General features: G+C 42.9%; 2 protein-coding genes across 3 annotated transcripts; one reads left to right on the top strand and one right to left on the bottom strand.

Moving 5' to 3' along the window:
- The first annotated feature begins 462 nt into the window (after positions 1-462).
- mnta (MAX network transcriptional repressor a) lies at positions 463-16,495 on the top strand. Of its 2 annotated transcripts, none has more exons than XM_055027879.1 (6): positions 463-548; positions 5,109-5,739; positions 5,959-6,000; positions 6,472-6,583; positions 13,602-13,794; positions 14,431-16,495. In XM_055027879.1, exons 2-6 carry the CDS (start codon positions 5,273-5,275, stop codon positions 15,162-15,164), a joined length of 1,548 nt encoding a protein of 515 aa, XP_054883854.1. In that variant the 5' UTR covers positions 463-548; positions 5,109-5,272; the 3' UTR covers positions 15,165-16,495. The 2 variants fall into 2 exon arrangements, with proteins under 2 accessions (XP_054883854.1, XP_054883853.1); XM_055027878.1 differs by lacking the exon at positions 463-548 and adding an exon at positions 559-1,154.
- Positions 16,496-16,953: 458 nt separating this feature from the next.
- On the bottom strand, positions 16,954-27,058 carry septin4b (septin 4b). Its single transcript, XM_055027877.1, is given in 14 exon segments — positions 16,954-18,454; positions 19,713-19,812; positions 19,888-20,050; positions 20,132-20,228; positions 20,306-20,407; positions 20,533-20,650; positions 21,902-22,036; positions 22,117-22,240; positions 22,312-22,398; positions 22,522-22,618; positions 23,357-23,641; positions 24,308-24,433; positions 25,394-25,496; positions 25,498-27,058. Coding segments are annotated over 14 exon segments (1,671 nt in total). The 5' UTR covers positions 25,563-27,058; the 3' UTR covers positions 16,954-18,385.
- Between the last annotated feature and the right edge of the window lie 517 nt (positions 27,059-27,575).

Genomic DNA, 27,575 nt, shown 5'->3' with positions numbered 1-27,575 from the left:
TTTGAAATAATTGGCACCCAACTGTATTTTTTGTTTGATCTAATAGTAAATCTGATCAGATAATTTAACAATTGGTAGCCTCTGTATCAAATACTTTTTAAAAAAATCTTGAGTAATTTTCTTGGAGGTGCTCTGCTCCCCTCCGAATAACCTCTGATCAATAAGCAGCTCTAAAACACTCGACTGTTTTACCGCTAATTGAAATCCTAGTTAGAAATTGAACATTTCTCTCTCAATGTTTCCCACATTGTGCGCTGCATGGACACGTGGTTTAACTGTTTTGCTGCTACACCGGCTTACATAAAACAACTTTTAAACTGTTAAAAGCCAATGTTTAACAACTGAAGAAGAAAAAAATGTCCACAAAACATGAAAATACTCCAAGATGTGGTGTTTGTTGGGAGTGCATTTTATCTGAACGGTTGACGTCAGCGGGGTTGCTCAGCGACGACGAAACGGCTACAGACCGTCGCTTCCTGTCCTGCTTCAGATTCTGTGACATTTTCTCTGTTTTATTACATTTTTGACAGACGGACGTAGGTCACAAGGTAGGCGCGTGGGGTTTTGACAGCTCCGAGCGTAAACTCCATTTGTAGAGAATGGCGGCGGACTCGCGATGACGTTAACGTCCGTTCGCCATACATGGCCAGAGAAAGCCAATAAGAGTAGGGAAACGTCGTGTTTGAAAAATATGTAACCCAGAGCGTTGAAGGTTTTTATTTTTATTTTTTTTTAAAAACACACACCGCCCTGAGTCATGTTCCGTGTTTTGTCTTCCTCTGACAGAGGGTGGGGCCGGCGACGTGTCTGTGGGCGCGTCCTAACGCTGCGTGATTCACAAACCGTACTACTTTGAGCGCCATCTTGTTTGTAACTCCTCTACGTAAGTGGCTGGGTTTGTGCAGAGAAGGAGGAGGATCCGATTACTTCATTTTTTCGGTTTGTTTCTCCCCCCCTCCCCCCCAGAGTTAGTCTGGGAACCTCTTCCCGTACTGTACTACACGGACGCGGACCTCTCCTTCGCTGTTTTCTCCACAGGAAAATCCGGGCAGTGTTTTTTTTTATTTGCCACTGGATAGAAATGAGCATCGAAACGCTTCTGGAAGCTGCCAAGTTTTTGGAATTACAAGCCCAGCAGCAACAGAGAGCACGTGGTAAATCTGGATTTTTATTTGTATCGTTACATTCGCCGTGTTTTACAAAGTGTAGTTTTTAAACTGCGGGGTTAGAAAGGACCAAAGAAGGCTGATATTTGGGGTAAAAACGACGGATGTTGCTCATTTCCTGGCGTCACTCACGCAGCGATTTCTGTGCAGTTGTATCTTGATCTAAATATGAGATCTGTGCATCTGCGAAATGTCAGGGACTATTTTAGTTTTACTTTCGGATTTGTGTTTGCGTGCAGACGCTTGGCTTGCAGCTAGTTTATTTGATCAGCAACAAAAATAGTGAAATATGCTTTTTTTTTTACTGCAGTGAGTGCCAGCGTTACTGCATTGAAACCTGCTGCGCATTTCACAGTGTAAAGTTCTCAGATGGTTTCTGCTTTTACTTCATTATCATAAGGATTATGCCATTACGCTTTATAAGAGACCGCTTTATTAATCCATCGACCCAAACGGGGGGGATAAAGGGCGGTGGCGCTGGGAATGCCAGGCTCCTTTTTATATAATGACCTGACAGCGTCCAAAGGGGATCAAGTGACTGGTTTACATACATCTGTCCACTTCAATCACCCACTGTGGGTAAAAATACGAACTATAGTCTTACTGTACAGAGACACGACTGCGTCTCTCCGTCTACTTATATCAGTTTTTTTTAAAATAAAAATAAACAGAAACAAACTCCTGTTCCTCTCAGACGCTGGTGGGGGGGCTTTGAACGTCTGTCGATGACGCGCTATCAACAAACCTCGCCCCGAAGTATTAACTGCATGCTGACTCCGCCCCCTTCACCACGTGCGTGCTGGGCTACCCCTCCCAGAGCTTGTTTATACAAAAGATGGGTCACTACTCTGGAAGTTTAACCTCATTCCGCCAAAAAGGAGCAGAAAACCGAATATGTGGCTAACGCAGTTTCCATCCATCATTTGGTTCAGGAACTACCCGGACAGTTAGATTTGAACAAAATAGAAAGAGATTTTTTTTTCTGTAATTTTTTCACTCACAACCTTATTTCTATAAAAATATAGACAGGTTTGGTATATTTAGGGTAGATTGTCCAAACTACTTGCAAGGGAATATTGTCTTTAATTGGGGTTAAAGACTTTTGTATGGGTCTTGGGGTGATATGAGGGGTCGATGTGGGGTCACAGGGTTTCCCCTAGTGGAATATAAGCCTGGCGGGCCACCAAGCTTTATTTGTGCCCCTACCAGGCTGAGCATTGCTTATTTATTTAAGTCTTTTTTAAAGTGTTTACATTTATAGTTGGTGTTCAGGTCTTAATCTTCCAATTTTTCAGTAACACATGATTATCAAGTGATGTTTTCACATTTTCTGTCAGCTTTAAACTTTTTTTTTTTTAACTAAAAAAAAAGGCTGCTAAATGAATGAAGCAAGTTTACCTTCGGGTCAGTATAAAAAATATTCTTCAATAGGCTAAATAAAGTCAAGGGGGAAAAAAATCGCTGGTCTACACAAAGAGAAAGTACTTGATATGTTCAATTAATTCGTAAGATGATGCTCATAAGTGAAGACCAAATTTTATGTAATGGCATGTTTTTTTCTGACTGTATTACCATGTGAGTGTTGTTTTGGGGTTTTTTAAACACTGTAGCATCTCTAGTTGGATAATTTTTGCTTATCTTGTGGTAATTAAGATTTTTTTGTACCATGACACACAAGTCTTTTTGTTGTGGTAAAATATTTTCAGAAATCTGAATAGAGCTATGCAATATGTTGAGTTGCAATCATTGCACATTTATTATATGGAATATTATAATTACAAAGGCCTGCATGTATGCAATATTTTAAAGTGCCATCCACTTATTCTCTCTATACCACTAACATATTTGGCCAGTACTTTCATGGTCTTTGATGCATATTTTAGTGGCTGAGATGATAAAGCTTACACACAGAGAAAGGGGGCATTGTACTGTCAGGAAGTGATTTGTAAGAAAAATATGAGTGAATCATCATAGTAAATGCAATACTAAATCATTATATTGCACTTACAGGCTTAACTGATAGTGTGCAGCCCAATTACGGAGAGAAACGGTCACAAAAATTTACCTGGAGAACACATGCATATGGAGGACGTTTACAACTCTGCACAGACAGGCCACCACTGGGATTTAAACCCAGGATGTTTTTGCAGTAAGAATAACCTCACCACAAAGCTACCTTAATGTGCTCCTTCAGGACCAGATGCAAGCTCATTAAGATTTTACAGCCGCACCTGGGATTAAATTTAAGCTTCTCTGCCTGCGTGGAGATTTGATACGTGTTAATCGTGAAATTTTAAACCGTCTTCCTAAAACAAAAAAATGTCTGTGGCTGTTTACAGCCTAAACTTTGATGAAGTTGGTGTGAACAAGAGTTATTAGAACAGGATCAGAGTGAGAACTCCTGCTTCTCTCCTCTCTCTGCTCCTCCTGCTTTGCTGCACTGGGGGAGCAGAGTCCTCTTCCTCCTCCTCCTCCTCCTCCTCTGCTGCTGTAGAGCAGGTCACTGTGTGCGGGAAAGTAGGCCAGTGTTTCTCTATGTGCTGCTGCAGTTATATAATGCCTATAGAAAACCCACAGTTTTTTTCTCCCCTAACTGCTTCATTTGTTTTCTGTCTGGAAAGGCACTGCTGTTTATGTGCCTACGTCACAATACAATAAAGCACGACTACAATAACACAACGCACCACGTCTTATGAAAGTGGGCCAACGCAGTTAGCAGAACATCCTGTTCTTTTAGCATTTTCCCTACATGGAGGACAACTGTTTATAACGTGACATGACACATATACAGAGAAAATGACTGGTCAGTGGGATGGTATAAAAAGCTTTACCAGTTATTTAAAACAGCAGACATTTCCCTCAAGGCTGTTTTTTTTTTTTCCTGGATTATGTCAAACATGTTTAAGAAGTTGCAACATTGTCTGTTGACACACATGAAGCAGTGAAATGTTGTTTGTTCAACACATTTGCACTTTTCTTGGTTGTAATAGCCAAGAACATTTGGTTTTGGTTTCTATAAGGTGTCTTCATGTAATTTCTTATACTAAACCAAGTTTTCTTGGTTCATTACAATCCTTAAGTAAAGATTTGTCCTACAGAAGTAGACCTCTGAAGTTCTTCACCTTTGAACTCTTCTCTGTGGGGCAAATCAAATTCTGATAGGTTTCACTCAGCAGGGGGACGCTGAGTGAAACCTATTTTGAGTGGATTTGAGTGTAAAATATTTCACTGTCAATGTTTTACACCAACATCGGCTAAATGGTTTCAGAAATATTCAAATTTATGCATTATGCATTGTGTTGGATGTATCCGATGAAATGGCCAACCTTTTTGGTTTGTTTTCGCATCAATCTGCAGGATGAATTTGATGCACTTTTTGAGGGTATTAAAGGTCAGCTGATCAGCGTGCTTTCACTGTTGGCTTCACAAGTACTGCAGCACATTTATTTTCTCTTTTATATGTCACAGTCCTTTGGAAATAAAAACAAATGCAACAGTTAATGTGACAGGATAAAGCCATAATATTTGAAAACTGAAGCAGTAACTTTTTTTTTTTGAGAACTCCAATGAAAAAAAAAAAGTACTCAAGCTTTTTTCTTGTAATTTTAAGACGTTCTTCTGGGTAAATTTGCTTATTTATTTTGCTAATAACATGATCTTGTGATTTAAAACAATTCTTGTAGCCTTACATCTCACAGAATGCATAATTAATATAAAAGACACTTTTTGTCACTTGTAATTTTGTTTTTAAAGAAAGTGAGGGAAAAAAATCATATTTAAAATCGGTTCAGGCATGAAAAAAAAAATAAAACGGCAATTTTATTTTTGAGCTACATTGCCCAACCTTAACAAAACATATTTTTTTTTTTCTAATGAATTGCACTGTGGGTATGAGTGAGCTGTTGGTAGATTAGTAACCTGCTTATTTTTGTCCTTCCGCAGAGGATGAAGTGAAAGCAAAGCTGCTTCTGCAGCAGAAGACTGAGTATATTTACCCTGATGTGACTTATAACTCTACACCGCACATCAACAATGTCCCCAAAGCAGAAGAACGTCTCACCGAGTGCCGCCCACCACCCATACCTCCCTCCTTACCTCCCTCTTCTATGCCCGTCACTGTCTTGCCCATCCCTGTGGTTACCCCTACCCCCACAGGGTCACCCTCTTTGCCAGTCACCACCCTTTCACCTCCAGCTGCTCCGTCACTGGCCTTCCCTAACAGAGATCCTCAGTCCCCTCAGGAGCAAAGCGCAGCGGCCGTGAGGTGCTCCCCGCCTCTCAAAGCCGACTACCCAACTCCTGCGGTGACAGTCAACCATCAGCAGCCCATCCAAAACCATCACAACCCCTCGCTGCTCGTCGACCAAAACACTCAAGTGCAGCAGCAGCCGACGCCACCGCAGCAAGTGGTTCAGTGCTATGCAGGTTCAATCATCTCAACCCCTCAGCATCAAGCTTTACTTCCCCATCCTAGCCCCTTGCTCCAGCCCACTGCCCCGCAGAACGGCACCGTCAGCCGGGGGAGTCCGCCTGACGACATCCGTCACCTGGACAGTAAGAAGAGACCCGGAGGGTACGTCCAAAGAAATGAGGCTGGGTGTTATTTTAACTGTTAGAAGTTTGGAATAGTTTCACCAAATCAATATGATGGCTCACAAAATGTCAGAAATAATTATTAACGCAGAATTTATCCCCACAAAACGTAGAAAGAAAGAAAATATTTGATTAACTGTGATTGTTTTCGTCAGGTTGCCTCAGTTGGACATGAGGTTTTTTTTCTCTGTTCTTGCAGGGCCGGCACAAGAGAAGTGCACAACAAACTAGAGAAGAACAGGTGAGTTTTACCCGCCTCCTTAATGACTGGTACCTCACTGCTTACCTCTTAACGTCTGCTGTAACAGAAATGTAAAAGGTCTATTTCACTGCAAAACCACACAACCTCACCAAATATTTTTAGTCTAGTTTCTCGTTCCGCTGGCAGATTATTTTTTTGATGACAAGAAATGTCTCCCGTGTTATAATGTGACAATGGAACTCATACTTTTTCATCAACATTAAGGAATTATTGACTTAAGACAAACTCCTATATCTTGCTGAAAAGTTACTTGCAAGTTATTTTTGTCTTTTTTAAAGTCTTATAAGATATTTGCATTAGAAACTAGACCAAAAATACTTGGTAAAATTTTGTTCTTTTGCAGTGTAGCTCTTTTTTATTTTTTTTTAAATATATATATCTTAGAGGTTATTAAAACTAGTCATTTTGGAAGTTTGTTTTCACTGATTCGGTCTTCATTGCATCTGCCAGGCGAGCGCACCTGAAGGAATGCTTTGAGACGCTGAAAAAGAACATCCCGAACATCGACGAGAAGAAAACCTCCAACCTCAGCGTGTTGAGAAGTGCACTCAGATACATTCAGGTGAGCCCTTTCAGCAGCTGCCTCAGTGTTCGGGTTTATCTGCTCTCTGGGTGACGACAAGCTTTGTGGCTTCCTTTCTGAAGACTGCGTGTCATTTGGAAGTGAAGCGTGAGGAATAGAGGGAGTGGCAGGACAGAAACCTGCTCCTCTGCTATAAAACCGTGATTGGCTCCAAAGCAGCCAGCTCTGTTGGCACAACAACAGGAGTGTCCAAGCAGTTCAAACACCATTTGCGCAAGGCGTTTAAATCTATTTTTAGCTCGACTTAAGCTTCTTTTGAATTTATTCAACTACAGTCTTTTTCACTTTATTCTGTTCGGTGTAATTGTTACTGCCGTTAAAAGGCCTGCTCATGACTCACTGCGTGTTTGATTCAGTGTGGGTGTTGTGGTTGTAAACTGCTGGTGCAAAGGTCCACCGCTGGCCCAGTTTAATAGAGTGAGAATTCACTTTTTACAGACTTTCACTGTTTCCTTTCAAACTCATTTTTTAAAATAGTTGATCATTAAAAGTGAAATAAGAAGAGTCAGACTGGTTTTTGGGGCTCATATCAATTTGAGCTAATTCTGATTTCTCTTTTGAAGCTATGAGAAAATATAAGATCAGTATTTAAATATTTTTGCTTTGCCTTTATGCTGTCATATCATTTGATTTGGGATCAGAATTGGTCAAACAAGATTTCATGCTTTTAAAAATAATCAAATCAGGGTTGTGATGTAGTTGTAACCCCTTTTGCAGAGTTTGCGCAACTAGCGTTGCTAAAACAGCATTTTCCATGACAGACAGAGGGAATCTGAAAGGCCTAGAATATCAGCCTTGCTGCATGATGTGTACCTTTTCTGTTTACTGCTGCACAAATCAGACATGTTGGAGAAAATACAATTTTCAGCTTCTTATATCCGTGCGTCCTCTAGTGGATTTGAATTGTTTTACTAATGCTGAAAATGACAAACTTCAACTTCCACACTGAAGAGTGTTGTCTAACCAGAAAAGGAGCTGATATTTCCTGACAGATCTCCTGAAATCCCTCTGATCTGAGAGCAGCTCCAGTAGTTCTGAGGCTGACATGTTTTAAACCGCTTTTGCTACCTGTCACTGAGCGATGAACCAGGTTACTTTATTCACTCTTGGCCTTTCTACCAGAAGTTACTCCCCAGATTTTATTATTGAACAGGGGAGCCGATTTGGGATGTTGAAATTGAAGAGGTTGATTTGTGGCTGACAGGAATTAGAGAAGCATTAGTCTGGTTGGTCGTCTCAGGAGGAAAGTGGGACAGCGTGGGTGCACGGCTCATCACTCAGCCTCCCTCTGTGATTTAACATCCTGCTGTGCCTGTCGTGATAAACTGGCACACTGACGTCCCCAGCTTTCCCTCATAATGACTTAGGTTAACAATCGCTACATTTTAAGGCACAAAGAGGAAAGAAAATTCTTATTATTCTTCCCTCCATTATGTAGTTGCACAGAAACCGGTTCACGTATTGTAGGTCACGAAGGTCTATCTGTATTTGTACTCGTGCAAGCCTTTTTCCCCGCAAAGAGGATTTTTCCAGTCACTGGGCGGGCAGAGGAGTGACACACACACAAAGTTTGGTTTAAAAGGAAAACAAGATAAAGTGGAGGCATGGGAACACGTGTCCGGTCTGCGTACTCCTCTCCCCGCCCCTGTTGTCTCTCCGTCCCGGGCCGACGGGAGGAGGAGGAGCAGCTTCTTGTCTGAACTGCGGCTCAGAAAAGTGATTTGCAAAAAGGCTTGGCATCACATTTCATTTCTACTGCAGCCGAACCCGAATGTTTATGTAATGCTAAAGTAAGCACAGGCGCAGGGTTTTTTACACTTTTCCACAAAATTGCCAACTGCTTGAATATCTGGACTTCCTCATATCATCTTATCAGCTTGTGACTCAGAGCAGATTAACATGGAGTCAGGTTATTTCATATTTTTCTTCTCAAGCAGTTTCTGTTTTTATTATTATTTGATTATGATCCTCCCGCTGCTAAAGGCATCCTCGTGAGCCGGCAGCGTAAAAGTAACACGAAACAAGAAAAAAAATCACAGCGACTGGAAAGTTAAGCCGCCGCATTAGCGCTCCTCCTCCTCCCTTCGTCTACCCTGCCCCTCTGAGCTTTTAAGGCCACATGAGCAGCGAGCACATGGCTTCCCAGGACCGCGAAACGTCACCCCCCTCCCCCTGCGCTGCCCCCGCCCAGCACGGCATCAGGCAGGACTCGCTGTACCGCGGCGTTGAGCTGCCTGCAGCAGGGAGGGAGCATGGAGTGGTAAACACAAGGCTCGGCTTACTCCACTCTCGCCTCGTCTCCCTCGCTGGCCCAACTTGTTCCTCCACTGCCAGCCGCTGCGTTTACGACTAAAACTGTGGCAGTCAGGCTTTAGAGATTAATTATTCTCTAAAGCCTGTGACAAAATGACATTTTTCATTTATTTCGAACCTGTAAAATGTCAGAAGAAAACGCATTACAATGTATAAGAAGAAAACAACTCCATAATAATAATCAAACGTAAAAAACAATATTTCATATCCAATTTGCAAAGAAGTAGGAGAAAAGCAAAGCTTATCACATCCTATCCCCACTTATCTTGTCCAAATACGTCCCACATTATACATATTTACACACCTAATTCTTGTGGATTGTGGTCCTATTCTTGAAAATCCACCGTAGTTAATGTACTATTTTCTCATTTTATATTAATTCAGCTTTATGTTCAGATCTAAGAGGTCAGAATAATAAAGAAAATGAAAATCAGTGTTACAACCTTAAATATGTCAAGTCATAAAATGAAACATTGTTCATATTATTGTTATTATATGTTGTGATACTAATATATTTATATATATATGAATACATTTGATCTATTTACATCATTTCAACTCTAACCACAAACAAGTTAAAATTAATTTGTCTAAAAACTAAAACTATTCTAAAAAGAAGATGAAATCAAAACAATCGAGGGTGAAACGATACGAAAATTCATTAAATATATTAAGAAAAACCAAAAAAAGTCCCACTGACATTCAATATAAGTTCTTTAGTTTCTTTTAAAATGCAGTACAAGCAAGAGAGAAAGAATAATTTAAATTGTATAGACCAAGTTAAACAAGTGAGTCCCGAAGTGATATCCTGGATCATGAGAGCAAATATGCAACCAATATCTGAACCTCGGATCAATTAGATCTGAACTAAGAGGTAATTAGGACAAATATTAGTTAGTAAATCTTTTCTCACAATGAAATCATTCAGAAAGTAGATATTCTCTCCCTCAGACAAGCTTTTAATTGTTAGTCAGGCACCATGTGAAATTCGTTTTTCCTGCTGGAAGGCCCAGAATGACAGTGGTCTATGGTAACTGGAGCGTCACAAGACCTGTGCAGAAGCCCGGTCGGTGGGCCAGGCTGAGCAGCGTGTCTGCAACGTGGCCTGTGGCGCTGCTGGCCCTTTAAGAGGAGCCAGCCGTGTGCTGCAGCACTGAGTCAGTGAGTACAGCTTGTGTTGCTCCCTCTCGATCCTCCCCCCTCCCGCTCCCTGTCTCCGTGGCCATGTGCTCGGCACTTGCATTGCTTGTGACGGAGCTTTGCTGCTGTTTACCCTGCATGCGTGTTCACACACTCACACACACTCCACACAGGGTTCAGCCTATCTGCGTGCTAATCTAGATGTCTACACACAAACAAACCTCAGGTGACGCTGCGTCTCTTGGAAAAAGAGGACTGGTCTCTCCTCGGTGTGCGGCCATGAGCAAAGAATAATAAAGTTCTTGGCAATTTGTGTCTCACCAACCTGGTGACATGATTAACATGCTGATGTGCGATCCATCTGCTGCAGACTTAGCCACCAGGTTAACTTGGCTAATCTCAGCTGTTATTAACGAGAAGTGAGCACTGTAGCCTCCGCCACCGGGTTCAGTGGGTCTCCATGTTTCTGGAGCGCATCTCCTCTCTGCTCCAGGCTCTCTTCTTGACTCTCCTTGTACTATTATGGCAGCTTGTGACTCAGATAAGATTGCAAAAAAAAAAAAAGAAAGCAGTTCCATCTGTTTTGGGAGTCTTTTTTTCTCCCGTATTGAATTTAAAAGTCAGTATTTCTATGTTGAGGCGAAGTCGGAGATGACCTCACGGCACTGTAAGAGTCTGTGTTTGTTCAAGGTTATGAAAGAAACCTTGGAAGATCCTCCGTTGTTTCCCTGCCAAACAAAGATGGAGGCATTCCAGTGACATCAACACGGAGCGGCTGGTCCTCTCTGAGAGTCCCTTCTGTGTCCAGATGTCTCTGACTGTTTGACACAAAAGACGTTATCAGTCATTGAGGCGTTTATGTTCTGCCTGACTCATTGAGCAGTAAAGTGCTGTCGTTATCTGTTGCATTTCCATGGCTCCAAACATTTTAATGTTTCAATATATCCGACTAAAGAGTGAAATCTTGATCATCTTACAAAGACATGTTTAGAACCATGGACTCAATAAAAACACAGGTAAGAGTGTCCACAGCTTGGTTTCACCTTTTCCACACAGGTTTTAAGAATTTTACAGAAATAGTTTAATTCAGACGCAGTAAAAGGTTTTCAGGTTAAGTCTTCCTGGAATCTAAGCAGAACTAAACCCATGCTCTGGGTAAACCCCTTCACAGCCCCACATTCATGTGGATCGCTCCTATCGGGGGGAGGTGCTGGAGGACTTCAGATCAGAACATTCTTCCAGGATTTTTTAATGGAGAAAGGATTTCATAGCTCAATCAATGATTTCAGGTTGTTGAAGTCGTTTAGCTTGCTGGAGTCCGAAAGCTTTAAAATGGGGTTTTAACAGCCACTCTACTTCTTTCTCTTGTTTGGGTTTTATTTTCCCAAACAAGAAATGCCTTTTCAGAGGTTTTTTTTAATTTTTATTTCTTTTTAGAATAATTCATGTTGTCAAACGGGTTCAGTTTAGGGGGTTTTCAGGCCTTGGTCTTTTGCAGGTGAAGTTGAGCTCAAAATGTGGTGAAGTATGTTACATTCCTGTTTGTACATCGCTGTGGTTCAGAACACATCTTTTTTAACCCGCTGTTTCTACTCAGCATCTTTATATATATTAAAAGTCATTGGATAATGTAGAACATTTAGGCGTTTGAGAATTTTTTCACAGCCTTGTAAATCATGCTGATGGATCGCATTTAACGGCCCATCAGGTTTTTTTGTAGATCTCTGCCAATAAGATCATTCCAGCTCATCTTAGTTCTCTTCAAAAACCACATCCTATGTATTTAATTGCCAATGTAATATTCTAAACCATGTCACTCATACTCTGATTGGTTGGCCCATGCGAGGCGACGTCACAAGAAGCATGTGTGTTTAGAGGCCTGGCTTTAGGAGGGTGATTTTATTCTGATCGAATAATAATTTTACAGGTGAAAAGCTGTATTGAAAGTCAGTCTATTATTATCATTATTACTTTCCAGTGAATTCCTGTTTGTAGCTTCAACAACCAGAAACAGGAACTCTGTCCATGTGCTTCAGTGACGGCCTGGTTGCAGAGCGGCGCAGCAAAGCCTCAGAGTGTTCGGCCCGTGTTTTTCTAATCCTGGATCAGGACTAAAGCGAGACAGGTGCCGACTTCACACTCGGCCCGCCTTTTGTTCCCCTCTGCTATTTGCGTTCATGTGCAGCGTTGTGCTGAGGGACGTGTGCAGAGAGCAGGTCAGCACAAACCTTTCCCATCTCATGCTGCTGCTGCTGCTGCTGCTGCTGCTGCTGCTTCATGCACCCCCCCTGCTGCCCATCCTCCCTTTTTCTCATTTGCCCTGCACACGTGAACAGGAAGTCCAACCTTGGAGAAACTGGCTTTATGATCCTGAGTCATCAGGTTTCACAGAGCCACTTCCCTCCTCGCCAGAGCGCGTGTTGGATAAAGGAGCCACGCTCGTGAAAAGCACGACGAATCATAGTGCTCAGTTTCAAAATGTTATAATAATATGGTTGGTCTTGTCTTGTCATGCTGGGCTCAGTCTTTAGTCAAAGGTAATTTCCTTGAGGGTTTCTGGTTGTTCTGACTTTCAGTTGATGTGTGTTCAGGTTTTCATGTGTTTTCCTCCTGATGGCTCGGACAGGGAAGTCCAGCTCAGTCAGCTGCCGAAGGCGAATTGGGTCACAAGGAGCCGCTGCCAGGAAGCGCCTCCTACTACCATACTCCTCCTCCTCCTTCACGCTGCAGCACTGTTATTTTTGTCTCCTGCACAGCACAATAAATAATTTGAAGTAATCAGCTTAAAAATCTGGTAAACGTTTTATTCTCAGTGTTTCAAATCTTTTATCCCAGATAAAAGGGTGGAACAGGGTGGAATCTGTTAAGTTATTACTCCACTTCTTTCAATAAGTCACGCTTTTTCACTAATGCGAATTAGGCTCATTTAAAGTAAAATGAATGAGACTGTTTCCCCATGAAGCCAGATGTGCTTGTAATAATTTAATTCATTTTATGGAGCTTTATCCCCAGAGTTCATATGGATGCTTGAAATCTTTAAAAAGGCTCAAGTTTCCCAAGATTTCCAGAAACAGTTTTGAGTGTCTGGAAAATGTTTGATTTCTGTTTGAATTAAAGTGGAATCTAATATCTGGTTAAAAGCCTAAATTTGGAAAATGTTTGTAGTTGAGACCAGATATTTAAAGATATTAAAGACATCTACATTTTTTTCCCTCACTCCAGCGAAATCGGACTGAACGTCTCTTGTTTCATGTCGCTTCCAATCAGTGTTATTTCTACCTGCTGATCCCCAAACAGTTTGAAATGGAAGAAACCTTTCAAAACACAAAATCTTGTTGTATTTTAGTTCCTTGATGTACGATGCAATCATTATGCAACAGCAATAAAAGATAAATAATAGAGAATTGAAACTGTCTTCTTCAGCTCATTTGTATTGTTTTAATCAGAACAGTGTTTGAAAAATGCTTTGAATTTAACTGTGGGAAAAGCGTACGAACTCTGAACCTCTGCCCTTCATCAACCCGACGCTTCCATCTGTTTCCAGACGTTGAAGCGCAAAGAGAAGGAGTACGAGCACGACATGGAGCGGCTGGCCAGAGAGAAGATCGCCACGCAGCAGCGGCTGGCGGAGCTGAAGAACGACGTGAGCCAGTGGATGGACGTGGTGGAGATTGAGCGCGTCCTCAGACAGACGGGGCAGCCGGAGGAGGACCAGGCCTCCACCTCCACCGCTTCAGGTGAGCACATCTGGCCCACAGCAGCTCAGTGGGATGCTGTGAAGAACACTGTTCTGTTCATCACCTGAAAGTAGTGCAACTGTCCACCCGGAGGCAGCATTATTAAAATTACAACAGTTTTTTTCCCCTCAAAATTCTGCACACAAGAACCCCAGTATGACGATGTGGGAAAATAGTTGAGATTTTTGGAAATTTATTGAAAATGTCTTAATACTTGTTGATCCACCGTCAGCAGCTTTTTCAGTCTCAAGTCTTTGCATCTGAAGCCTCCAGTTCAGCTTCATCTTCAGTTCTTCTTCTCCTCCATCAGGTTGGACGGAGACGTCTGTGCAGCTTTTTCAGATCTCAGGAGGCATTTAGTCAGACTGAAGTCACTCCAACAGTACAACACTTTTAAGCCAGAGCTTCAATATTATCAATAGATCAAAGCATTAGCGTTTGTTTGGCTCAGGCAAACTGCAGAGACGCCCCAGGAGGCCGTCACTGCAGCCAACAGGTTTTACCTCGTTTAGATAAAGGGGCGAAATACAACAAGTGATTGTTGTATTCAGTTTACATTCATGTTCTACTTTGTGTTTGTGCTGAATCCCAGCATGATGCTCCTGAGACTGACGGTGAGTGTTGTTGTTGTTCCAGAGGGTGAGGAAGGAATGGAGGAAGACCTGGAGGAAGAGTCGGCTCAGAGAGCGCCGCGCACCTCGCCCGCTGCGCCCCACACCATGAAGCCCGAGCTGCTCAAGCTCGTCACCCAGACTCCAGCTGTGATCCCCGCCACCACCGCCTCCATTATCACCCAGCACATCTCCACCCTGAACAAAGCCCCCCTGCTGCAGCCCCTCCCACTGAACCCTGTAGCCCCGCCCATCCTCCCCGCCCTGGCATCCAGCGCTCCCAGCCCTCCATCCGTTCCCTCCAAGCCCGTGGCCAGCCTGCACCCCACGGTTATCGCCCACGCTTCGGTCTCCCACCCCTCCGTCATCCAGGCAGTGAACCACGTTCTCCACGGAGGGGCCCCCAAACACGTGACCCTTGCCCCCTGTACCACCAGCAGCTCCGTGCAGCTGGCCCCCAGTCCGCAGCCCATTGGCCACATCACCGTTCACCCGGTGGCCCACCTGGGGCAGCACATCCCGGCCCTCTACCCGCAGCCGGTGGCGGTCACGCAGTCGGCCGTGGTGGGCCACATCGCCCACCCGCACGTCAACGGGACCTCCTCCACCCAGGCCACAGCCGCCGCAATAGTCGGCAAGCAGGGGGCGGTGAATCAGATGATGGCGCACCATCCGCAGCTAATGGGTCAGACGGTGCTTAACCCCGTAACCATGGTGACGATGCCCTCCTTCCCCATCAGCACTTTGAAGTTGGCCTGAGAGGCGTGGAAAGACTGGGATCAGCAGGGCAGGACGCTGCAGACCGACAGCAGCCAGGGAGCCAATCCAGGCTGCATGAGGTCATCAGCATGCGCCCACAGCAAACGGGTGCATGTGCTTTTTTTAGACAGAGAAGCAGAAGATGTTGTCACATCATGATCTGAGCTGGACTCTGATTTAGAGCAGCTCCTCCTCCAGCAGCAGCAGCAGCACATGCTGCAGGGCTGGAGCTAAATCCCGGACTGACTCAACCTTCTGCACCACAGCTGGAGTCAGCGCTGACGCTGCGCACGGCTACAGCGCCCCCTCCTGTCAGTGCGGTGTAAAACCACTCCGATCATGAATATACTGAAGGCTAATAACCAGATAACGCTCTTACAGTAAAATAATGTGCAGTTTTGGTTTCGACAATCACAGTTTTCGCTGTTCCCTCCAGTCGTACACATGTAGAGTTGTGTTTTTGTTACTGCTTAGAGTACCAAATATTTTTGCCAAATAGAATCAGTCGCTGCGTCGAACTACCCAGCAGCCTGGTTTATATATTTTTATGACCGCAGCAGAAATGCGGACGCTCATAAGAAACGCATTGATCCACAGCGACTACTCTGACATGGGTATAAACTTCAGCACCAGATGAGATGAATCATCTTTTAACAAAGCCTGCACTGTGAACATTTCTACTGTGTGAGTGCGGCGACACGCAGCTCTCTCAACCTGAATGTACTGATCTGTCCCAGACGCCAAGATCACGTTACTAAAATATACGTGGAGTGAAATATTTACAGCTGAATTTTTACTGTTGCTTATTTGTCCTGATGAATAATTTGTGTTTAATGTAAATTTTCTAATTGTTTTCCACTGGGACCATGTAAAAAGAAAATATTGCTGTATATTACGGTGGCGACGGCCACACAGACCTCCAGAATCACATTCGGCCACTTTAACAGAGTTCTCCCTCATGTTTTTGTATTTTGTAATATTACCGCAGGGACATTTTTTTCCCCTTTTCCAGGACAAAATACAAAAAAAAAAAAAAATACAAAACTTCTCCCATTGTCATTAGTATATGCAAATGATTTTTGGTCGACTGCATTTTTGTGCCGCGTCGCTGCAAAACTAACCGGAAAGTTCACAGGGATAAATGTACTTGAAGAAGCATCAGAGTACCGGTGTGTTTTTCCCTATGGAGAAAGTTCAAGGTGTAAATAAGTTTGTAAATGTTGGACTGCCTATAGATCTAACTGTATTATGTAATAAAAAATAAATAAAAAAACACTCTGAAGAATGTCAAATATAAAATTTATAAAATAAATTCTATTATGTTTACAAATGTTTTGCTTCTTTCCCGTTTTATAACTACATTCAGGGACGTTGGACGACAAACAATCCTCATCTGAGGTGAGGAGAAAATGAACAGAAATAAAATGTACACACTTCACTTTTCGAACTGAACCATTTGTGCTTGAATGCATCAACTAGAGTTGCTGTCCTTCTCCTTCCTGAGGATCATCGTTCAGTGGAGTGTATAAAATAAACTGAATTCAAAGATGAACGAGAGCCTAGAAATACAAGCTTTTGTCGCTAAATTCTCAAATTGGAAACAATTACTTCAGAAATGCAAATCATGGTTTATATAAATCAGTTTCATTATAATTAAATTTATGTAATAAAGTTTTTCAAACGGCGGCTTCGTCTGTGCACAACCAACCCTACGGTAGCTGATTATTTTTTCTTACAATTGTTGATCTCAGATACCAACATAAAAGTATTTTGATTGACAAAAGAAATAGACAGTTTCAAAATATTTTATTACAATATAACTAAAGTTATTACATTATAATTCATGTTTCCCTCCAAAATTAACGTATAAATTTAATACATAAATATATTCCAAGAAACAAAGTGACAGAAGTTTAATATAAAACAAATAAAAAAAAACAGAAATATAATATTACTGACGAAAGCAAGATGAATGTCAAAACGTTTAAACCCAAAATGATGCTTTGTAAGATAAATTCAAATTTAATAATGAAGGACGAGTGTTAACATTTACAGTCCCCAAAATAAAGAGTTACCTTAAAGGAAGAAAACATCACTAAATCCAATCAAACCATAAGAAACCCACATTGTTCCTGACATTTCCCCCCAAAAAACCAAAGTTTATTAAGCAAACCTGCAGTCTGAGCTCGTCGTTAGAAACCTGCATGCAGAAATAAATGCACCGTCACACCTCATGCTCTAAATCCTGGGCCGACGCAAAACAACTTCAGATAAACTGCAAAGTAAATCAGTGATTCACAGCGTCCTCCACGTTCATCAGCAGCCCGGCTGCAGGTGTGTAAAAACCCTTAAAATAAAAACACCTCTTGTCTTAGTGGCTCAATACGACTCGGAACAAAATCAGAAAAATCTTCAAACTTCATTATTAATTTAATAAATTCACCGGGTCTCTATTTACTTTGAAGCGCCACAGATACTCTGATTGCTAACATCAGGTTTCCACCTACCTTTGATTGGAACAGCTATCAATAAATCAATCCCAATTATGTTTGTACTCGTCTTTACCAGAACTGCTAATAAACCGTGGAAGCCATTTGCTGACATTTCATGTCAGTAAGTAAATATGTGAAATCTCTAAGACGCAGGAACCATCCGTGAAGTGTCAAAGCGAGGCGTTGGAGGTGAGAATAAAATTAAATATGTCGACACTCAAACAACAAATATACATTAAAAAAAAAGAAACCAATAACATGAGTGGCAGAGGAGACTAAATCAATATTATAAAGAGACGGAGTGTGGCTGGGTGTGATTAGACAGAAACATGGGAGACGTATAAAAAGTGAAAACATGCAGGACAGAGAAAACGACGAGAGGAAAGTGATGTGGCCACTTTGACGTGAACCTCATGAACCTTTGTGGTCCGAGTTAAAGTTCTGATATGTAACCAGGTGCTTGGTAGATTCAGCAGAGAGTCTCTGAGGTCTTACCGTCTCCTCACCCGGCTGGTGAGTCGCATGCTTGATGAGCTGAGAGGAGACACACACACACACACACACCCACCCACACACACACACACACACACACACACACACACACACACACCCACACACACACACACACACATCCAGGATCTCAAGTGTTCGGGTTGAGGGATGAAGGACGTCTGGGTGTTTTCTCTCTCTGTTTTGTTTTTGTTTTTTTTAAATGTGGCGAGTCTTTCGTTAACATCCGTCCTTCTGGGTGATCAAGTGGTCCTGATACCGCTGCAGCATCTCCTGCATCCGCCGCAGCTGTGAGGAGAGAAGAGGAGGAGGAGGACGTCAGCTTCATCTGCACGACTGCACACACACACACAACTAATCGATAACACCGGGAGGATCACGTGATCCCCGCCGATCACGTGATCTGGGACGGGATGAGAGGAGGCGCCTCCGCCTGGCTCCCCAGCAGGAGTGCTGATATGACGACACGTTATTGTGAGCTGCAGGGAGTCTGCAGTTATGTTCTTATAAAACGTGCCTTTCATAAGGAAATGAAAAAGAAATGAGGGGAAAAATGTGCCTTTATTTCCATGGATAAATAGATTTCCCAGGGATAAACGGAGGAAGGAGAGGGAAAACCAAACATTATTATTTACACATTATCTGCTGTAATATTCACGACCACATGAAGGTCAAACAGAAAATATTTGGTTTTCAGGAACTGAAGTGTTAGGAACATTGTGCTGATGACATCTTTAATAACAGATACATTTATTAAGAAATATTGTTTGCTTTAACTGTAACTGGTGCTTTACGTCACTCTTTTAAAAGTGAATTCCTCAGTTTTACTGAATAAATAATCCAGACTTGACTAACAATATCCTGAGATTGTTCTCGTTTGTCACTCACCATCAGGACTTATCATTATTAATTTGACCTTTTCTCTTTAATCCTGGAATAAAAATAAAAACAGATTCAGGAAGTCACAGTAGAAGCTTGACGACGGCAAAAAAAACCGTTCAATTTCCTGTGAGGAAACATCTGATCAAATATTAGTGGAGGTGTTGGTATAAATTTGTGTGTGTAATTTCAAATTGTTTCTTATTTTTCATTTCATTATTTCATTTCATTATAAATCATTATAAATGTAAAAATAAGGCTTTAAATAAAACCCCCAGATTAATATGACATCCACAGTGATGTGTAAGTAAACTTGTATTCATGGTGTAACTTATTATTTTCCTGAACATTTTGTTTTGATGATTAAATAGTTGAGGTTTTTAGTTCCACTGACTCAAACATAAATCTGTCTGTAACTTAACGGCCATTTTGTGACTATTTTCCTCCTGAAAGTGCAAACATCTGCATCGATATCTCCTCCAGTCTTGGCTCAGAAGATAAGAGACGTTATGTGAGCTAACGGTCGTCAGAGGGCTTCATCAGCTTTCAGCTCTGAGCTCGTTCCTCTGCTGGCCTGGAGGTCTGGGGACTCATGGTGCTCAGAGCCACGCTGAGACTCGTGCTCTGGGTCGGGATGCGATTCCGGCTCGCGCCCGGCGGTCCGTACCTCCTCGTCTTTCTCTCGGATGAGCTTTTCCTTCTCGCTGTCCGACGCTCCGGGGGCGGTGGGGATGGGGAAGTCTGTGCCGCTCTCCCTGGTCAGCTTACTGCAGAGAGAGACGGAGACGTGTTGGCTTTTGTTCGCCGCGCCCTGCGGCGGCGGCGGCGCTCGGTGAACGTACTTGCGGTTGCGCTCCTTGACCACCATGCGGGTCATGCTCTGGATGCACTGGGCTCTGTAGTTCTCGTAGTGAGTCTCCCGGGTCACGTCCTTCAGGTCCTGCATGTGTGTGCGGACCAGCATGTTCCTCAGCTTGATGAAGTCACAGTGGGCGGCGTTTTCCACTGAAACAGAGGAACCATCGAGCTCAGCTTGTCTGCAAGTCACATGTTTGTCGCCAGAAATCACTTTGGTTTGTTACTTACCTTCCACGATGCCCCAGGGGTAGAGGCGGCCCCTCACCCGCTTCCCTTTGGCCTCCACCACCGTGTTGCTGCCAATTACTGCAAAAGGGATGCACTCCTTAAAAAAAAACAAACAAAAACACTCACAGTTAGAGTGCATGTTGTTTAAAACTCAGCAGGTTTTTTGGCTCTCACCTTCAGCTCAAGGTCTTGTTGCTTAAACTCTTCATCTTCATCGGAGTCGCAGTCCGGGAACTGATAGATCTTGATGCCGTACTGCTCGATCTCCTCTCTGATCTGCGGGGACAACATGTGATTGGCTGTGAGGATTTAAGCATCACTGCAGATAAAAAAAAAAAATCACCAGGATGACTTCACGTAATTTCACCATCGGTGTTCAGATCTACTGATGACGGTCTTGCCTTGATTTTCTTTTTCTTGACCTCGCTCGGGGTGAGCGTATCGGCTTTGGCCAGAATGGGTACGATGTTGACCTTCTCGTGCAGAGCCTTCATGAATTCGACATCCAGTGGCCGGAGGCTGGGAGGAGCAGAAAACACACCAAACCGTACGTTTTATGAAACAACTTCAGGATGATTTTCTGCTACAGACGATGCCTGTAACGTCCATCTATTCTGGTGGAAATGCAGTTCCCTCTAACTGTGCACCGACGTATTTATATTTTATATGTCTGATACACTCATTGTTTAGCATGACTAGACATTAACTGCATTAAGCAGGCAGGTGGAGTGGCATCTGATGAGTAATTGCTGTCACTAACCAGCAGAGGGAGCCCTTTCTTCACTCCTTTAACTCTATGAAGTCCCACAGGATTGTTTTATTGGATGTCTGATCAATGAGAAGCACAGCGAAGTGGAACAGTGAGAGCCAACAGATGTGAGTCAAAGCACCGAATCAGCAAAAGCAGCTCATCAATGTGAAAGCGCCGCGCAGGATGTGAAGGCGTCTGAGAGGCTGAAGAAATGCACTGCTTCTGGTCCAAAACAACCAATCAGAGGGGGCGCTGTGGTCGACCCACATGAGGAGGCCTGGAGCCTCGACGAGGCCATCGCAGGTCGGAGCCCCAGCCTGCTGCGTGTCTTCCCTCTCTCTCATTACACTGCTTTCCTAAAATAGTACTTTCAAATAAAGGTCACCAGAGCCAAAAAAACATTTTTTGAAAAGAAAAAACCCCAAACATTCAGAGCCAGGAGGAAGGTCATAGAGCCGTCAATGATCCTCGTGTACGTGCTGCTCAATGCGTCAATACAGGAAACTGTTTATCCGCCATCACTGGTGGCCATGGTAACTACCTTAAACAAGGCTCCTTTGTGGGTCACTGTAGCGTAGAGAGTGAGATGGAGGGTGATTGACGGCGCCAAGGCCCTCCTCCTGGCTCTGATTGGTTGTTTTTAACTGAATGGTCGTTAGCATTGGGAGCACTGGGAGAAAGAGGAAGAGCCTCCACAAATTATCGGTCTGCATGGACAAACAGATGGAAGGAACCAACGGGTCAACAGATGGATGGATAAAGCCTCCATGTCGGCTACCGATTAAAAGCCAGAATTAAGAGAGTTTCAAAATGCTGTTACTGAGTCCATCACTGTTCAGAACTATGGAGGAACCCTGAAGAACTCTAGATTTAAGATTTTGTGATGTAAACAAGCCTTGTTTGGTTTCTGGCTGTCACATAAACATGCTGAACTGCATCAGGAGAACGTTATCATTCCTAGGAAAAGCAAAAACAAACATCAAGCCGGCCAGCCACGGGGCCCAGCAGCGTCCTCGTACCCGTGGCCGAAGGGTGAAATGAAGTAAAGGCAGCAGTGAACGCGGTTGTCTTGGATGTTCTTGCGGTTGAGGCCGCTCTCGTCCCTGAAGTACTGCTCGAACTGCTGGTCGATGTAGTCAGCCACCGACTTCCAGCTGCGACCCAAAGAGATGACCAGTGAGCGCAGATGACAAGAGGCTTTCATCCCTTCACTTACCAGACAGTCTAAACGTACCACTCAGTGTTGTTGACAGCGTCACCAAATCCAGGGGTGTCCACGATGGTGAGCTTCAGCTTCACACCTTTCTCCTCTATGTCCACGGTGTGTTTGGTGATTTCAACCGTCTGTGTGATTCTCTCTGAGGAAAGAGTTCAAATGTCAGCCGCAGCACAACAAATGCCGCAGAGGTCAAAGCTGCAGCTCACTCACCTTCTGCGTTAAGCAGCTTCCTATCTTTGTACAAATCTGTGAGAAACAGGCTGTTGACCAGGGTGGACTTTCCCAGGCCAGACTCGCCTTCAAACAAAGAACAACACAGACCAAATCAGTGAGGCTCGAAACGCTGCGATTAGCAGGCGCTTCACAGTCAAAGGTGGGCTTAGGATCGAATGTCTGGAAGAGTGTAAATACGGGATTTACCAGCCACCATGAGGGTGAAGTCAAACCCTTTCTTGACAGATTTGCGGTGCACCTGGTTTGGCAGCGTTGCAAAGCCCACATATTCCTTGTCTGGGTCCTAAGAGTAAACGCAGACGGAAAACTCAATCAGAATTGTGTAAAAAAAACTGAAAACTGATAGAAAAAAATGAAAAAACGGCAAAAGCAGTTTACTATTAGTCTAGAAAAATATTAATGTATAATATTGCTTGGAGGAGAGAGGCTGATGGGATAAAAAGCTGTTTAAGAAACAGGTTGTTGATTATGATACTGACTCATGGGGTTCCTCAGGGCTGAGTGCTGGGACACAACTCATTTAGGTTGTACATGAACACAGCATCAGATATACTGAAATCTATTTTATTTGTCCAACTCATATTCTTTGTACAGGTTAACAGCCCTGGAACAACTAGCAAGAGTAAAAAAAAGGAAGAAAACAATACAAAACATATGGATAGATGATTATTATAAACACAATATGTAAACTAATTCAGTCAAATTTAGATTAGAACAGAGGGTTTATTTCCTCTTCATTTGTTAATTTATACGTTATTAAATATTAATTGTACTGAGGTTTCTACCTTTTTAGCAACAATAAAAACACAAACACATCATTAAAATGCGTTTTCTGCTCCCAATGAGGCATCAACACCTCCAAACGTGAGACTTCAGGGAACGACAGCCGACCTGTTCTCCAGATACATCAGCACGCTGATTGTAAAACAACTGTCTGCATCAACACGTCAAAGAGCGCAGCCTTTACAGCACCGCCAGCCGTACGGGTCAGTTATCCTCTGTAGTTCACTCAGCCTTTTACCTCATTATTGCTGTAGGGGTCAAACAGAGCCCAGGGGCTCCTCGGCCTGTTGGGGCTGATGGGAGACGTCAAGTCAAACTCCACACTTCTGCTCTGCGACAAGCTGGTATCTGAACCTGAATCTGACTGGGCTCGACCCGGCGCGGGGGGCTGCAAACGAGACGGGCTGACGGGTCGGTCTTGGCTGTCGGCATCGTGAGCGTCGTGGTTTTGGCCGTTCCCTCCGTGATGCGGAGGGTCGTGCATTATGTTCTCCACTTCGGAGTCGTCTGAATGGCTCAAATGCTGGAGACGCACCGAGGCCGGAGTGGATGGGTGAGGAGGAGAGAAACAAGTGGGGGTAAAAGAAGATGTACGGGGAGGAAATGGTGCCAAAAGTAGAGGGAAAGGTGCAGAGATCCAAGAGGGCACCAGGTTTTAGAGATGGAGTAATTTTTATGTTTGTGTTGTTTCACAAAGATGGCATAAACGAAGAGATTCTGAAGAGAAATTAAAACCAACATTTAATGCCAAGCTGGTTTTTTAAGAAGATGTTTCTGGTTGTTTAGGTTTTGACAAGAAAATCCTTCACTGGTGCAAACATTAAAATTAGCCTTTAACTACAAGAGCAACAAGCCAAATGTTGGGACACGTTCATCTGCTCTTTTATCACAAGACTGAAAGTTTGGGTCAAAATCAGCAGCACTAATTTCTCTCAGGGAATCATTATTCCTTGCATGTAAGGAGTAATATTGGACTCCATTTGAGGAGTCCATGAGGAGTTACACTTCAAGTCCTCAAGTCTATTGTCCATATTAATCTCTGATTTTAATAACTACCATGAGTTTTTAACGTTACATTTTTTTCTTTGCAAATCTGTTTTGGATCAACATGAACTATAAATCTGATTTATGCACAGACTTTGACTAGGCCACTCTAAAGCGTGATCCTCAGAAGGCTTCCCTGGGGTACCTGTGCAGCATTATGGTGCCTGATCTGATTGGGCGATGACGGGCAAGAGTCCTGCTCGTCTGATGAAGAGGAGGGCTGGTGGTCACTGTCCTCCATCGCAATGGGAGCTACACTGCACTCTGCAATCTCCAGTCACAACAGAGGAAACAGGTGGAGAAGATGAACAGGTGGAAAAGATATTCAGGACGGATATTGGAAAGGAGGGTCCAAAGAGGGAAAGTTAGGCGCACAAGGCTCAAGAGATATGAGCGGCGAGGTGAAAGGGTTGAGGAAGATGGAAGAAGACAGCAATGAAATAACAGGTTATAGAAATGAAAAACATTGAACAGATGGATGGTGTGGCTGCAGTTTACGTGGATCCACTGTTTGCTTTAGTGAATCAATGTAGGCATTTTGAGGTCGGCTGCGTATGCTTTTTAAAATTTCTGCACAGCGAACCATTCAGACTTTAAACGCTGATTTCCACCCATTCGGGTAAAATTGGTGACAGAAAGAATTGAGTCCCAGCTGCAGTTACATAACGCATGAAGTCACTGAATCTTTTATGGAAAGTTAATCCACTCACATTTCTATCCTATGAATATTTCAAATGAATATTGACACACACACACAAAAAAAACAAGACCAAAAAAAAAAAACTAGTCCACCGCCAAAGTTTTGGACATTTTAAACTGGGAATCCAACATAATTATCTGGTAAAAGAGTTCAGAGATTCAAATGTATGAAGATTTGTAGCTGGAGGGCAGCAGAGAAATCGACTTGCCTTCCTGAGCGATCACCAAATCACTAATCGATGAGCAATAGGGAGGATCTGTGACCCACATACACCACAGAGACCATCAGTCACACAGCTTTAACCCGACAGCTTCCTGTTCTTAGCTTAAATATGTCGCTGAGAAGCTGCAAACCCAACTAAGCAAAGAGTCCTTCAGCAACATCAGCTGGGCTGTCTAACAATCACAACTCTTCCCATCACTAGAGCCATGAAAAGCATTAATCGGGCCTGAAGTGAGAGCTGCAGTATAAAGTCCTTTCCTTTGTCGCCGGTGCATGCAGAGCATCTCCTCCTCCGTTCCAGCCGCTCACCTGTTGGACCTGCAATGTGAAAGCAAAAGCTCTTCTCTGCTGCACAGTTCGCTGCTCTTCATTCAGACTCCAGCTGGCAGTCAGAGCTTCAGCTCCAGCGCTGACAGAGGACACGGCGTCCTTCGGCTCCACTGAGCCAATCAGGGCCCCGAGAACCGATCGGCAGCATCGATCAGCTCCATGTCATCATTCAGAGGCCGAACACAGAACAAGACCAGAGGTGACAAAATGATGAAGAAGAGGATTTCTTTTGCTACCCTCAAGTCTGGATGACAATTCACCATCTGTGACACTTATTTATCAGACGTTTAACGTGATGAGAAATGGTTTGAGTTAATTGTGTTGGGGAAACAGGTAGATTTTCAATTACACCAAGAAAATGGAATTACATATTTATTTCTGCTATAAGTAGTTCTAGAGGAAATTGGAATTGGCTAAAATTGGTCAAAGATCAATTGAAAACGGATCAGAAGTTCTGATTGGTGCAAGACCTTAAAAGAGTGTCTGTACTTTTCCCTTCTGCTTTCTTTCAGTGACATTCCTGAACATGACCCCAAACCCGATCGGGTTACTAAGCAGGCATTACGGCGAGCGGCTGGAGGATTTATTCTCCTTCAAAAACACCATTTGTACAGCAAGTACATCTCAAAGTTAAAATTAGGCAACATGGCACATTTTTCTCCCAAACTCAACCAGCCAGGCCATGAGTTCACACTCATTCATGTCCTCAAAATATCTGTAGATAAATAAATTACATACCGAGTCAAAATCTCAACTACGAAACGACAGAAGCAAAAGCATCAGTGAGAAAAATGAACATGCTTAGTAGTGTGCAAAAAACAAAATTTTTATGTTATTGCCTCAAATAAATGAAGAGAAACCTAGAAGAACAGGCAGTGAACCAATTCCTCACATCCACAGAATGTCCCTTAAGAAAATGTCTCATCTGAGCTCTGAACCAATTAGTGTTTCTATAAGTGGCTGAGTGTTGATTCGTCTGAGGCCTTTTTCAACAGAAAGCTGAATAAACTCCAGTCCACAGCTGCACCGGGTTCAGCTTCAACATGAAATCAGGTCCAGAAGCAAAACACACAACTTCTAGCCCCTTTTGAAACTGCACAGCTGCAGAAGCGGCTTATGACAAATCATCTTTTTTATACTGTCAGTCAGTTTAAGCCCATTTGGCCTTAAAGACTTCCTAACATTACTTTAAAAATACTTTAAACACTTCCTCACATTACTCAGAAATGCTTTAAAGACTTCCCCACATTATTTAAAACCATGTCTCCTCCCAGTCAAAAATAAAAAAAATAAAAAGAGAAAATTAAACAATGGTATGTGGATGAAAACATTGGGCCTTGGCAGTGACATATCTTACTTCAGCAGCGGCTTCTTTGGCATTTCCTGTAATACTGATAAAAATGCACTCAAGATGTTTTCAACACAGACGTTTGTACAGCGCCTTGCAAAACCGTTCAACACCCTCCAAACTTTTTCACTTTCTGGAATTTTAAGTAATAGATTCACACAGAGTTCAGAGATGTTGGGAAGTAGAGAGGAAATTGCATTTGTTTTAAAATCTTTAAAGCGTGGGGTGCATTTGTTTTTAGGGTTGAATCAAATTCTCTGTGACCAGTTGCCTTTGAAGATGATCCATTTAGTAAATAGATTTCACTCTGCCATCTTTGCACAATAAAAATACTTGAAATACTTATTGCTAAAAGAGAAAATGGCTGATTTTACAAAATAATAATTCAGGTGAGCTGAATACAAGAGCACATCCCACATTTCAGATTGTTATTTGTAAAAACCTTAAAGAACAACTATGCATCATTTTATTTTCATTTACTATTTATGCACCACTTTTTGTAGTTCCAATTACAAAAAATCCAAACAGTGATCATTTTAGCCTCAGCCTGTGAAGAAAAAGTTCAAGGCTTATGAATATAATCAGAAGGTTTTTCATAAACTCCTAATGCTCCGTCTGGCCTGCATTGCCTGGTTTGTTATGTGAAACAAGAGATGGCAAAGTAGCAATCTGAGCAACCCTTCTGTGGTATAAACAGTTCGGGAAAATAAAAGTAATCATTTTAATCAAATTTAATAAGCCGTTGCAGAGGTAAGTGATAGTTTGCTGCTCAATTAATGAGATGATAATAGATTTCGTAGCCAACTCTTCAGA

Source organism: Poeciliopsis prolifica, unplaced genomic scaffold (genome assembly GCF_027474105.1).
Source record: "Poeciliopsis prolifica strain line A6 unplaced genomic scaffold, Auburn_PproV2 SCAFFOLD004, whole genome shotgun sequence".
Taxonomy (NCBI): Eukaryota; Metazoa; Chordata; class Actinopteri; order Cyprinodontiformes; family Poeciliidae; genus Poeciliopsis; species Poeciliopsis prolifica.
Note: the sequence above shows the minus strand (reverse complement) of the source record. Positions and strands in the feature narration are given on the sequence as shown.

Coding starts and splice junctions, on each gene's coding strand:
- mnta (XM_055027878.1), top strand. CDS start 1,082: ATGAGCATCGAAACGCTTCTGGAAGCTGCCAAGTTTTTGGAATTACAA. Junction 1,155..5,108: donor GCAGCAACAGAGAGCACGTG/GTAAATCTGGAT, acceptor GTCCTTCCGCAG/AGGATGAAGTGAAAGCAAAG. Junction 6,001..6,471: donor AACAAACTAGAGAAGAACAG/GTGAGTTTTACC, acceptor TGCATCTGCCAG/GCGAGCGCACCTGAAGGAAT.